Source organism: Dermacentor andersoni, chromosome 4, assembly GCF_023375885.2.
Source record: "Dermacentor andersoni chromosome 4, qqDerAnde1_hic_scaffold, whole genome shotgun sequence".
Taxonomy (NCBI): domain Eukaryota; kingdom Metazoa; phylum Arthropoda; class Arachnida; order Ixodida; family Ixodidae; genus Dermacentor; species Dermacentor andersoni.
This window is the reverse complement of record NC_092817.1, coordinates 71521492-71535165: the sequence shown is the minus strand read 5'-3', so window position 1 is coordinate 71535165 and position 13674 is coordinate 71521492. Positions and strand designations below refer to the sequence as shown.

The 13674-nt window shown below is 46.0% G+C and overlaps 1 protein-coding gene across 1 annotated transcript in view; it reads left to right on the top strand.

Annotated features, from left to right (window-relative positions):
* Nucleotides 1-10633, top strand: part of LOC126536307 (alpha-tocopherol transfer protein-like) — a 29120-nt gene extending 18487 nt beyond the window's left edge. The window contains exons 6-7 of the mRNA XM_050183224.3: nucleotides 99-2915; nucleotides 8045-10633. Of these exons, the coding sequence (XP_050039181.2) occupies nucleotides 99-266 (168 nt within the window). The 3' untranslated portion in view covers nucleotides 267-2915; nucleotides 8045-10633. The remainder of the gene's footprint in view (nucleotides 1-98; nucleotides 2916-8044) is intronic.
* The last annotated feature ends 3041 nt before the right edge of the window (nucleotides 10634-13674 follow it).

Sequence of the window (13674 nt, the reverse complement as noted above, 5' to 3'; positions counted from 1 at the left end):
GGTGCACTTCTAACAATCTTGCGATTGCGGGCATCTTCATAAGCTTTGAAACACTGACAATGGGATGCATTTGAACGAGGCGTATAATTTGCTTCCAGATCGAGCTGCTTGGTTACGACTTCAGCAAGCTTCTGGCCGTAGTACCAGCCGACATAATACCGAAGAGACATGGAGGTACGCTTGAAGACTTTGACTACCACAGCCAAGAGACATTCATAGAACAACGAAGCCCCTACTTCGAGCAGATGGATCGTTGCGGTTACTAAACTCTAAAGAACAATGTGTTGTTTTGTTCCACGTAGAGCAAGTGCCGCCTTGGTATGAAGCCAATGGTCGGTACGAAACCTATAGCCTGTTTTGCAATGATTAGGTGCTGGAGAACAATTGCTGCTCCTGTCATCGGCCACTGAGGAGTGCAATAGCGCAGACATTTCGGATATCATTTCCGATTTCACAGCTTCGTCTACTCTGTCCGGGAGTGCAGCCTCAGAGCGTACCTGGTGCACTTTCCATTCCTGTGCCAAAATTACAAAGCAGTGCGCGAAAATAGCATTTATGTGAATTGATCCCGGTTGCTGCCCGAAGCGGACGACCTCAGTGATGTCGCGCCAATATGGCAAGAACGACGAAGCGCCGGCACTGGGCTCGAATTTGCTCAAGCGAGGATCCCATGCAATCGAGGAGTGCCACGACACCCTCGAGTGTCCATACGCATGGTGCAGAAGGAGGCTGACTTGGCAGCGGACGTCTTCGCTGAATGTAGGCCGCGATAGCAACGGCAACCCAGTGAAGTAGACGGCACAGGCGACAGAAGCGCACTGGCAGCCGAAGCCGCCGTGTCTCTCACGTGCAGAGACTACGTAACGGGAACCCTCCGTGCAAGTGGACACATGCTCTCGGATTGCCCCGGATATTAGGAGCTCCGGTGGAGACGGCTACAACCGTACATCACCATGCACGAAGACTGGGCCACACCGTTCACGACGAAGGAACGTGCGAAACGCTGATGACGTGCGAAAGGTGATATATCCGCGAGGCATGCGGTAAACTAGAAAAAGAAACGACGATTAATTCCAGGCAACCCCGTTTTATGAAAGTACTGCAGCGGTGTCAGTTTTAACTTATTGTCAATTAATGAACGGCATAGTTTTCTGGTACACTGGACCTGAGTTTGACCACCTGGGAACCTTGTCGCCTGTTCCAGGGGCGGGCAACACGCGGCAGCGCTTTCTGAAACGCTACTTTCTGCAGCTAACGGCAGGCGGCGACACATGTTTATGCTTGCACCGTCGCGGCAGCAGCTCGCATCCCATAAGCGCAGGCAAGTTCTCATTTTTTTTTTAAAGCCAGGGAATTAACTGTGCCAAGTGTTATACTCAACGAAGTAGACTCCAAAATGCGATCGTTCTGCAAAATTTGAGCAACAGTGCAGCGGTGAGCGGAAAATTTTTTTTTTTTTTTTTTTTTGAACACGAGCAGCGAAATATTGAGGACCCTGTATATGGAAGCCATGATGGAAGCGCTCACTCGCTGCGCACTGTTGCGCATGCGCTGCGGCAACAGCTAATCGCCTCGCTGCGGTGGGCCAAGCCCAACGCGCCGAACTATACTGGGGGCAAAATTTCAGTGATCCTGGCGTCGCCGGCCTGACACGTGCGACTTCCACAGCGGCTACCTGGCACACTGGAAACGCCGGACTATATCCGCGCCTGAAAGAAAATTGTCTCGAAACAATGGCCTACGGTATAGACGGCGCCAACGCACTTCCGAGCGTACAGCTTCCGTGCTCTAGACAAGTGCGCTTGGAGCTGCACTATTTATGAGGGCCAATTTCACTCTGGTCATATCCAATTTTAGCTGACTAGCAGCAGCGGTAGACTGCCCTTACGAGAATCTACGGCTCGCGACACGGTAGTACAGCATCCGTGGACCCTCCTTATGAAAAATATGGTTGTTTGCTTATGAGAACGTAATTTTGGCATGTAAAAGCTCACAATTTAATTACTTCTTTTTAAATTATAGTTCGTGGCAAAGCCTCTGGCGCCACGATTTTGAACAGGCTGAAGAGTAAAATCAAGTAGCAGCGCTAAAGAGGGCAGCAAATGAATGAATGTCAGGTAATCCTTTTGAAATTCTTACACACAATTTTTCAACGAGTAATTCTTCAACTGTTCTGTCGTTATGCCGCGTGGCAACACAAGAGAACAAAAAAATAAAGAAGACGAGGAAGAAGTCTTCAGCTATTACTTTTCATTACCGGGGCAATGAGCGAGAATGAGAAAAGAAGAAGAGGAACAACTCAAATGGGACAGCATTCAGGGTACCTTACATTTTTTTTTTTCTTTGGGCAACCCCTGGTTTGGTATAACAGTTTTCACTCTAGTTTAACATGTGATTATTATTCCTATTTTGTTTATTTTTAGCGCTCTATATCTTCCCTATTCGCACTAGGACAATGCGCTGAAATGGGTGAGTTCCATTGATTTGGAAGAACCGGAACTAGAACAAATCGAACGTTTCCCTTTTTTTATTTGCTTTAAGCAGTAAAAGTTACATTTTCAGTTTATTTTTTTTTTCTTAACTAAAAACTTCATTCTCTAAGCCCTGCATTGATTACTCATAGAGAAGTTTCGTATGTCCTTTGTGAGGTAAGAGAGTGAAAGAGCTAGGATCGTTATTGACAATAATTTTATAACTTGTTTATCAGAGGTCTTTTCGTTTTGTGTTGTCCCATCGATTAGCTTTGGCTTACTCGATTAATGGGCAAGTGTCATAGTTAAAAACCTTATTCATCATCATCATCATTGTTGTCGTCGTCGTTGTCGTCGTCGTCATCACTTCTGTAAGCTGAAGAGTGTTCCAGTCTGAGCGGTTGCAGCAACACCGAGGTCGAATCCCGCACACCAACGTACGAGGTAGGTCGCCGTCCCGTCTCCACCTCCATCCTTACGTTTGCTTACTCATTGATAGGCGTTGACAGGCATTGATTTTGCGCAGTTTGCTTAAACCACGTTCATCGCTCGCGAAGCCTAGCACACGACTGTGCCAGCTCACGCTATTCGAGAAACAATTACTGGCCAGGCTGATTATGCGGCTTGAGTAATCCGGGGCTAGGTTTCTGACGTCAAATACGAGCGCGGCGTTTGTAAAAGGCAAGGTACCGTATTTACAAAACGCTCTTGCAATAAAATTCATTGCGAGGACAAATGCAAGGCAATCCTGACTCTGAACATCGTATTCGGGAAGGCGGCTGGCCAATGGCAAAGAGCACATACGTGCTAACAGCTTAGTGAATGCTAGCCCAGATTCCTGCAATGCATCAGAAAATTCCACTGCACCGTATCCACACACGTTTTCATTCGCGCGTGTTTCACTTAAGATAACCTGTAAATGCTTTTAATACGGACGGCATCAACCTCGTCAAACCGTGCTTGCCGATCAGGGGTCGAACTCGAAATGCTCGTTGTTCATTCGTTCTGTTTGCCGTTGGTCGTCCGCCTTTCACAAATACTATGTCTGAAATTACGATTGGCTGCGATATGCTAGTTACAATGTCACAGAACCGGCCAGCGAGAAGGCCTAGCGTCTATAACGGTAGCGTAGCCCGACGAAGCAGCAACACAGGAGCACACTACCCGCTCGTATGGAACGTTGACAGGTCGTTTCTACAGGGCCATGTATTTCGCTTAAAGTGCCCGAAAAAAGATTTCGCGCTTGCCGCTGCGCTGCTATTCAATTATTGCAGAAGGATAGTATTCTGGAGTTTGCGTCGTACAGTGTAACGCTTACCGCAGTTAATTGCCTGGTCTTTAAGAAAAAAGTTCAAATTTATATTCGCTTATGGGGATGCAAGGATGCAGACAGCATGCGCTGTACGCTCAGAGAGCCTCCATGGAGAGCTGCATCAGGCAGCTACAGAGAGAGGGTTGCCGCGTGTTGCTCGCTCCTGGAATACGCGGCAGCCCTCCCTGAAACGCTGCTTTCTGTAGATGCCGGCAGGAGGCGACACAAGTTTATGCCTGCTCCGTCACGGCAGCAGCTAGCATCACCATAAGCGATGGCAAATTTGCCCCTTTTTTTCTTAAAAAGAAAACAGAAGAGGCAAATAATTGTGGCAAGTGTTTTACTAAACAACGTAGCCTCTGAAATGCGATCCTTCTCCAAAATATCAGTAAGAACAGCGCAGCGCCAAGCGTAAAATCTTTTTCGAAGACGATAAGCGAAATACGCAGGACCCTGTATTACAGGCATAGAGTTTCACACAATAATTACTAGAGGGAACTCCTGCGTTAGTGTCTACGGGAGCTGCAGTGGGGGCGGTTCAGCCAGCATGGGAATTGTGGAGAGAACATGGATTTGCCTAAGCCGCTTGAAGCAGGCTTCACACGGCTTCGTGACTTTGTAAACTCGCCATTTTCAACAAGGTAATGCGTAATAAATAATTGCATAAACACTATTAAATTTTTCCTATGTCAGGATACGAACACAGAAACTCTAGCACAGAAGCTCGATATTGAATCCACTACGCCACGGAAGCGACACAACATGCCCTTGTGAATTTATCGCGGGCAAGCCAGTGCCTTCAGGCGCTTGGCGCGTTTCAATCTGCCCACCTCGCCAAGCTGAACCGTTACAATTAGCAGCGTTTACTCGTGTCCGCATCGTCTTCTGCACTAAGAAGAGTATAGATTGCTCTGAAATTTACGAAACCGAAGGCATATAAAGCGTAATAAAAGAAGGCCACAAGGACGTGTCAATTCACGAGCACGAAGATCATACAAATACATGCACTTCACCAATAATCGGGCCGGCTGTGTCCACTTTTCGGCTGTGTTCCAATACACGCCGTAGACGGCAAAGAAGACCGCTAAGCGGACAGCAGCCATCTTAGGTCTCGTTCCAATTCTCACGAAGACGTCGAAGTAGACAGCTTCGCGAAGACAGCATCGAAGTCCATAACAATGCAGGCTAGTTTCCTGTCCAAACAAGAAGGCGGCTGAGTAGGACGATTGGAAAGCCGACAGGAAGGTCGTCTGCACACACACACACACAAAGAAAACGCAGAAACGCTTTCCTGCGCCCTTAATGTACGTCAAATTGTGTTTTTAATAGGTTCGCAGGCCCAAAGACATAAAGTATAGAAATAATGCGTCCTTTTCACAACTTTCTCTTGCCGCCGCAAGGTGGCATCATGTTGGAGGAGCGTCTTCCATACATCTTCCAGACGGTTCGGAACGCGTTCCATTACATGGCCTCGAAGCTGTCTCGCTTTCTCCTTAGCTGTCTACGTAGTCTGTCTCCGATTCTGGCCAGAATCGGAACACACCCTACGTCTACAGGCGACATGGATTAAGTCATGATACGGAGGAAAATAGCGAACATGCCGCGTTGGCAGTGAATGTTGGTGAACTCTATTCTGCTACTAGGTCAGATTTAGCATAGTGGTTCTAATTGAGGAGGTATAGCTTGATGCAACCGGCGCTAGATATCACTACACAACGTTGCTCTCAAACTGTTCAAGCGTAAGAGCGTTTTTGTGAACACGGGCTCACTTACTACGCGTAAGGGACGACGACAAGGAGGGAGCAATCGCGACCAAGAAGTATGCGTGGTCATTGCTCTCCCATGTCACTACTTGCAGGAGGGACTTATGCGAGACGCCGACGTACAAGTATATACAAAAAGGTCTTGCTCGACTGGGGAAACTTTAACGTGCACAAGTGCGTATATGGGCAAGAAATCTCCACAAACTGAACTTCATAGACGAATTCCTGCTTAACTTTGTAAACTTGTGCCAGCCTCGGGTAGTGAAATATCGCGGTTATTTCTTTTTCTTTCGTTGCTTTTGCGAATATAAAAGCTTTTCACGAATAAAATGTAGTCCATTTGAGGAAGGCAGCGGCATCTGTGTCCCATTTTCTTTCACCCTCGTCTCAAATCGTGTTGGCGGAACCGGTCGATGCTTCGGCCTCGCGGGACCATTCAGCTAGTCACAGATCAATACGGGAACCAGCTGGCGTCTGCGAGAAACAGAATGTCCGAAAGAAGGTGCCGTCTCTCAGTGACAGTCGGTCTTTGTATATATGCTACCAGCCTCATTCCTACGTGCGATGCAGGGGCCGAAGACGAAAATATGTGGTGTAATTTTTTTCTTCTAAATTACGCCAGTTCTCCGAGTTTCTTAGCTACGCTTAAAAGTCACTAACGGTCGACAAAAAGCCATTTGCTTAGCAAGATTATCAAGACATCGCACTGAGGAAACACTAAAGCGGAATATTAAGCTAAGCCGCACTCGTAAATCACGCTTGCGAAACAGCCAATCACATATTCTTACCATGAGAGGATCCTTGGAAAGGGCGAAACACCGCAAGACCGAAAGAAAAAAAGCCACAGGGAAGTTTCTGCAGCTCGCAGTGGCGTCATGCACTTTCCCAGCCTCTGCACAGCTATCGTTAATTGCTTACAGGAAAGGAAAGTATGCGTTCCTTTCTAAGCTGACCAAGGACCCAACTCAGCAAATTCTGAGAAATTTATCTGTGCTGATATGGCGCGAATACGAGAATATACTTCGAAATTCGTAACGTCACTCAGACGTGCCAGTGCGATATTCAAAGCAAGAGAAGTTTGGCCTTCAATGTCTCCAATAATACTGAACTCCTTTAGGCCAAATCGATGAGCACGAAGTTTTGAAGGAGTACCAGTCCAAACTAATTTAGTATTGTTCTTCGGTGTCTTTTATGTCATGCTTTTGGGCTTCATTGTACATTTTTTCTGACGGAGCGTCCCAGTACTGCAAATAATGCAACGGACCTCGAGCTGTTAACTCCTCCATCCCGTTTTTTGGCTGTTGTGGTCGCGAGTGGTAGCTCTAGGTATATAGTAGTAGTTTCGCTCGCGCTCATTGCAAGCTAAACAAACAATAAGCTAACTCTAGCAATTCTTGCTAGCATTTCGTTTATGTGCGCATATAAAGAAAGGACCGCAAAGGTTATTTAAGCTGCAGCCCCCCTCATGCGCACGTGATCCGCTGATGCCTATCGGCAGTTCAGTATTGCGAAACAACTTCTAGATAATTATATTGCAGCAATAACGTGTCTTCAGGCGATGAATCTCTTCCTTCGATTTTATTTGTTCACTATTACCCGTCATTCGAAGTGGCCCCTCTTGGCCATAACGACGGCATAGTCATGCACGAGCTGAAGCAAGTGCAAGTGGAAGATTATCGTTACGTTAGCCTCACCTTGGAATCACGAAACAAATAGACTGAGCGCACGCTCGCTACGCCAGAAAGCGGCGTAAATGTTAAAGTAGATAACGCCCCCCCCCCCCCCCCCCCCCCTCGGTAATTTTCTTAGCAGCTTCCTAGGCAGAAACAACTCGTGGCTGAAGCTCATGAATTGATCATGATAAAAAGATAGGTTACAGTCAACAATTATCGAAATTTGAACTTGGCTGCATTTACAGACTTAAATGACATAAAGTGCCCAAATTAGCGAAAAAACAAATAAATCTGAGACGTCGTAATGACCTCGATGGCACCGCCGTTCGGGCGCAAAATTCAATATTGAAAGCCCATTTCCGTTTTCTGCACTAATATATTCTTTATCGTCACACGAACGGTGGGACAGAGTTCATAAAGCGTCACCTGTCGTTCTCACCTGTTCTTGCAGCTGTTTTTGGTGTCCCCTTATGGCATAATCACTGTAGCATGAATCTTCCGATAACAGCCACGTTAACACTCTTACATTGCTAATACGAATGCCTAACCACTAAATTATACTGCCATCAGTGCGATGTTTTACTTGCGACGAAAGTTTAAGGGAAAAGAAAAGTGATTGGGGTTGGCAATTAGCCTTCGCCGATAGGTTTGACGGTTACGTGGCGGTGCTGGCAACGTACATGGGGTCGGTTTTCTCGATTGGTTGGAAAACGAGAGTATGTACCAATTTCTAGGCGAGTGTAGCCCTAGTTGAGCGTGCTAGCCTCATGAAAATGCGCATGGTTTGCTAGTCATAATGTGCAATCATTACTGCTCTTCTTACAGCTGAGAACACGAGACTGTCTGCCGCCATGGCAACTTCAGCCCCTTCAAGAACTGGGGATAACTTTCCATCGTCAGAAGAATCAATCGACGACTGCGAACTCTCTCCAGTCAGTTCCACAGATGACGAGGCCCCGAACGGGCTTTGCAGCCTTATGCACAGTTTTACGACCTCAAGCAAAGACTCAAGCAGCGACTACTTAGCGCTTCGATCGGATGACCACGTCGGCTTGGACGGTGGTGCTTCTTCTACGGACATGGCGCTGCCGTTACCTAGCAGCTATGTCGAAAAGCCAATGTCTCACAACATGCCAAGAAAAGTGTCAGCGCCACAAGGTACTAACGCCGATCCTCCGAAAACCTTCTCCGGCATTGGTGATAGCTCATATTCATGGTGTTACTTGGAACTTGAGCGACTCACAAGCACAATCAGTATTGGAGCTGAATATAGGGGAACAATAGCAGATCTTGAAACTCCGGATGGTGAACTCAGGCGCAGTAATATCAATAGCTCGCTGTCATCGGACCCCAACATTTGTCAAACAGCTTCACGAGCAACCATTGACGGGCCACATTTCTCTACTGCTTCAGGCAACTATGCGAAAATGGACCATGTATTCGACACTGCTGCTCCACGTGGTACTACTGGAGACGCGGCAACCAATGGAAACATTAAATCAGGCTGGTCAACGAGAACTCACGAGAGCGCTTTTGTCCAACCGCCACTCCTTTCTACCATGTATGCTCACAACCACCACATAATCATTGGAATCGACGATCAAATACATTCTGGCACAGTGAAGTCCCCCGTGGCGTCAGCAACATCTACAAAAGAAAATCGAAAGTCACAATCGAATGTACCGAACGGCTCAGCATCAACAATACATGCGCCCCTGCAGCTACCTATGTGGTCAAGCGCTGTGAATCCCCTTAGAGCTGACATTGCCTCCCTATGGGAAAAACATGCATTAATCATAGCTCGTGCAAACAACTTTGAACGCTACGATCTGCGCAAGAATGTAAACATGAGTAGCTTTCGCCAAAAAAAGCACTCACGGCCAGCCCCAGACGTCGAAGACCTCTGTGCACGGCCAGGTTGCAGTACGTCCGTTTCCGCTGCAGATGCTGAAGAACTGCCGCCTGCAATTGTTGAGGCCCAATATGAACGAAAGTATGGTCTACTGGCAAGCGGAAAGGAAAAAGAATGCAGTAGTGAGGAGGACTTCAGGGGGAATACATTTCGTCGACTGAACACGGGCGAAGAGATGCACGAAGCCTCACAAAACACATGGAATATTGGCGGGTGCATAGAATTGAATAAAGGCGTCGCAACTTCCAGCTACCGACGGCGACTGTTAGACCCAGAACCCGCTAGCACTGCACCGGCCACCAAAAGTTCAAAGCGCAAGACTCACCAGAACCCGCAGACCGAAAGAAATAAGCGTACCAGGTGCTCAAGCATAAACAAAGACGCCATTGGGCTGCCGATATCAGAACTGGACAGAAAGAAAGACAAATGCAGCACAAAGGTCCAAGACATGCCCAGTAATCAACAAATAAGAATGCATTCGAATTCTGCAGAGATCGACGAAGAAATGGGCTCTACTTATCAATTCGACGATAGCAGCCATTCTCCCATGCGTCCCAGTGCAACAGAGACAGCGCACCGTGATGCTAGCTACTCTCGCACTGTACATAGAAGGACCTACAAGGAAACCAGGGCTGCCAATAACGTCGCAGTGGATGAGCATCTTGCAATACCTCTTTGCCTACTGCAGCAGTACGACGACTTCTATGCTGGCGCGACCAACAATGACCCGCGGATGTTGTCTGGCTGGAAACCCGGCGAACGCTTGGGAATGAGAAGCTTCAGTAAGGGTCCCAAGTTATTTTCTCGACCAGCACAGAACTGAGTGTATAGTCTCCGTGAGCACGCTGGTGCATGCTTCTGCACTTTCGCTTGTGAGCACATAGCAAAATACCGCGTAGCCTTCCTTTTTTTTTTCATAGTGGTGACAGTTGCCGAGACTTACCAATAACTGTTTTCTAGGATGACAAATAACAGCTGAGCAGCGACACGAAATACCTTTAAGGAAGTAACTCCATGGCAAGCGAAGTCGACAGCGCAAAGGCATGTTCCCATCTTCTCAGTTAACAAATGAGTTAATTTTTAATACCTACTGAGAGCAATCATACATTAATGAAACCTTAGCCGTCGGCTATTCTAAAAGTTGTAACCTGTAATTCTGCACACTATATTGTTTACCTTTTTTCCATAAATCTGATCAAACAGGCGTGAAGCGTGACGCACAGAGAATAATGCGGCAGTCGATATGAAAACAGCACAAAGTTACAGCTTTCATTTCCTCCCATGTTTGTTTGTTTTTTGTAGAAGAGACACGGCTTTGGAAAAATATCTTGAACACAATAAGTTCGTTATGTATTTTATTTTACTAGTAACTTCGCAGCCACGTGGTTTTGCCGCCCACTTCCGCTCTGAAGAACATGGTTCATTTTGTTGAAACGTGAAACTTGTAGCAACCCGAAGCAATTGCATAGAAAAGAAAGTAAAGGAAGTTCAGTAACGCTGTCTGTCTGCAGCTCCTTTGCGTGCAGTGCCCACTAATAAAGGAAATGACTGCATCCAGAAACCGCGATTGACGAGCTCAATTGGGCCAACGCGAGGAGGAGGGGGTATTGGAGTGAACGTACCGTAGCATATACAATATGAATTTGTCTCTGCAGTCAGATCAGTCGTGTCTTATAAAAGCAACTCGCAAGGAATTTGAGTAGAATGCTTCATCAAAAGTTTTATGTTCTAAATGGTGAAACATTTTAACCCCAAATGTCTAGCGCGTAGCCAAAATTTGCCAGAGAAACAATCGGCTCTCTTAAGTTTTAGCGTACTCAAAGGAAGTGCAACCGGTGTATTATCTAGGCTACTATGAACCCATTTCACGACGATACCGCAGGCGCTGTCATGTTGGATTACGGGGTGACTGGTCCATTACTTGTCTCAGCTGCCTCCATTTCCTCCGTGTTTACAATGAATGTGCATGACGCCAGCGCAACTCATAAACCTCCGTTTCGGCGGTTATCATAGGCAGTGACTGGGTGGACAACATGAAGCTTTGCCCACAGCTTCAGAGGAGATGTGAGCGCTTTTGGAGCTCATTACGCCTTCTCCAAACGGTACGAGCAACGCATACTGTGCTTGTAATTAAAGCGGGGCTAGAAATTTATTCCTGGCTGTTCGAACTTTCCGCTTCCGAATTAAAAGAGGATCACTGTCTCTTGCTTTTCGGTTTTTATTTTTCTTTAACATATATTTCTTTATTATTCTGCGTATATAGTAGCTTTCTAAAATGTGTTTTCTATTATCTAATCAACGACCAAGAAGGCGTGTTATGCATCCGCTGTAAATATGCTACTACCGTTTATTAAGTTTTAAATGAGGACCATGAGCCGCACATGATAACCACGTGACAGACTGACGCATCTGGGAAAAAGGCAACAAACTTGTACTTACATTCCAACTGCGAAAATATTGAAAGACATGTCACATATGCCTAGGCTCAAGTCCCAAAGAGACATTGGTCAGAATGAAGGATCTGCTAAACTTTCATCAAAATATATTTTGAGTTTCTCTGCAACAGATTTCACTGCTGAGCAGCGGCTGTGCTGCGGTCGCCACTCGATCTTTTGTTTTAATTCTCCATGGCTCGTAGTTGAATGCGGTAAACGTAATGGGCCAACGAAGTGAATGGGCTGAAGCAGTGAAGTGCTGACAGAACAGCGTGCGTGGTCTAAGCTTTGAGACAATTGTATATGTGGCGCTCGACGTATGACGTCAGCAGCGCCATATGAGACAAGACGCGCACACGTGGCCTAAAGTTGGCGTTCTGTGTGTTCTGCCTGTGATAAACAAAAGCATCGGGGGGGGGGGGGGGGGGGAATGATTTCAAATCCAACATTCGCCTACCTTCCGTTTTCGGAATGAAACGAGGTTAACCGTCAAATGTATTGTCTTTTTGTATTCCCTCACACTCTCGCTAAAGATGTCCCACACATGCTCAGAGGTTTGCTTCGGTGCGCAACGATGGCTTGAAGGCCATCAAGATCGAAGGTTGTGTTAGTTACTAAAGCTCTGGGGAATGGCTGCCCCATTCCCAAAGGTATGAATGGCGTACGATTTAATGTATGCAAATGTATAAAGGAAACTGTTCGCCGCAATTAGTGACGTTTGCTTGATCGAACACTGAATATAATTTATCAGTTGTTTCATACAATAAGCGCCAAAATACTGGAAATTATGGAACAGGCGTTGAAGCGTGAGCTCCCCATTATTTAACTCCCGTCGTAATATACGAAGCAAGGTGTTCATGTAGCTGTGATAATCAGCGCTGCATTCAATGCCTGAAACTGCCGCATACGCTAAATTCAGCAATTAAGTCACAAGGAAAACAGCAAATTGAATTGTCTGTAGTGCATAAAATATAAAAATAAACGCCGAATTACGCGCAGAAATGCCGAATAACATGCAAAAATAGGAGTGCTGCCCTTTAAGCTTAATTTCGCATTCATTCTAAACAATGTGCGTTAAGAAATATCAGGCAGTGGCAAAAGACAGAAAGGGGAGAGGGGTGACGTGCCAAGCAACCGCCCCGTGCACCGGGAAACAGAGGGACGCCACTGTTTAGTTCATCCACTAAAGTTTCACGAAGGGCTCTCAGCCCGTCGTGCTACTTGTAGGTCAGCAGTATGCTGTCTTTTGAACGGTATAACCAAATCCACTCGCATTAACGGCCCGATATACCCGCGGCTAAACGTACGGCTCTTCATAGAAGCACAGCACATAATACTGTACTAGAAGAGTGGGCAGACATCAGTCACATACCGACATTTAAGCTGTGTCATATGCGACACGAAACCGTGACTACATAAAGGGTGTTGAATGGTAAGAGATCTCAGTACAAGCTACGTTTAATAAAATCAGAGCCTCCAATTAGTGCGAAACGCAAACAGGTGGCCTTCATAACAAAATGATCAAGGGCTCACTGACAAACTCTTGTTTACTACACTACAGACAAAGGAATTGATGTTCCAGACAACCGCATAACTGTCTTCTACACTCGAAACAGGCTAACTTTAATAGGACTGCGCATTTTTATAACTTTGCGTACAGATAAATAGAAGTTACATTCTTATAGAATGTGCCTTTTATAAAGTACCTTATGATAGAAGTGCGCATTTTATCAATTTTGTATACATTCAAATTGAAGTTACACTGTTTAGCAGTGTGCTGTTTACTAGAAGTGTACATTTCAGTTCTGGCAATGTTAGCTTTACTATAAGTTAACACCAAGCCTGAACTTAAGCGCCACAACTAATGCTGAGCTTTAGCTTTAAAAGAACAACGCTGTGAATTACATGTACTGGTCCTTCTGAAATGATCAAAAGTAGCCTTGATGCAAATTACGCTCGTGCTGCAGAAATCACTTCGGTACTGCTTCTACAGTAGATACAATTTTTCTGCACTAATGTCTAATTATGACCACTGAAACACCTGTAAAATTCAGTACAGTCTAATGTAAGCGTCTACTTTTATCCAAGGGTAAGCGCAGCTTAAGCTA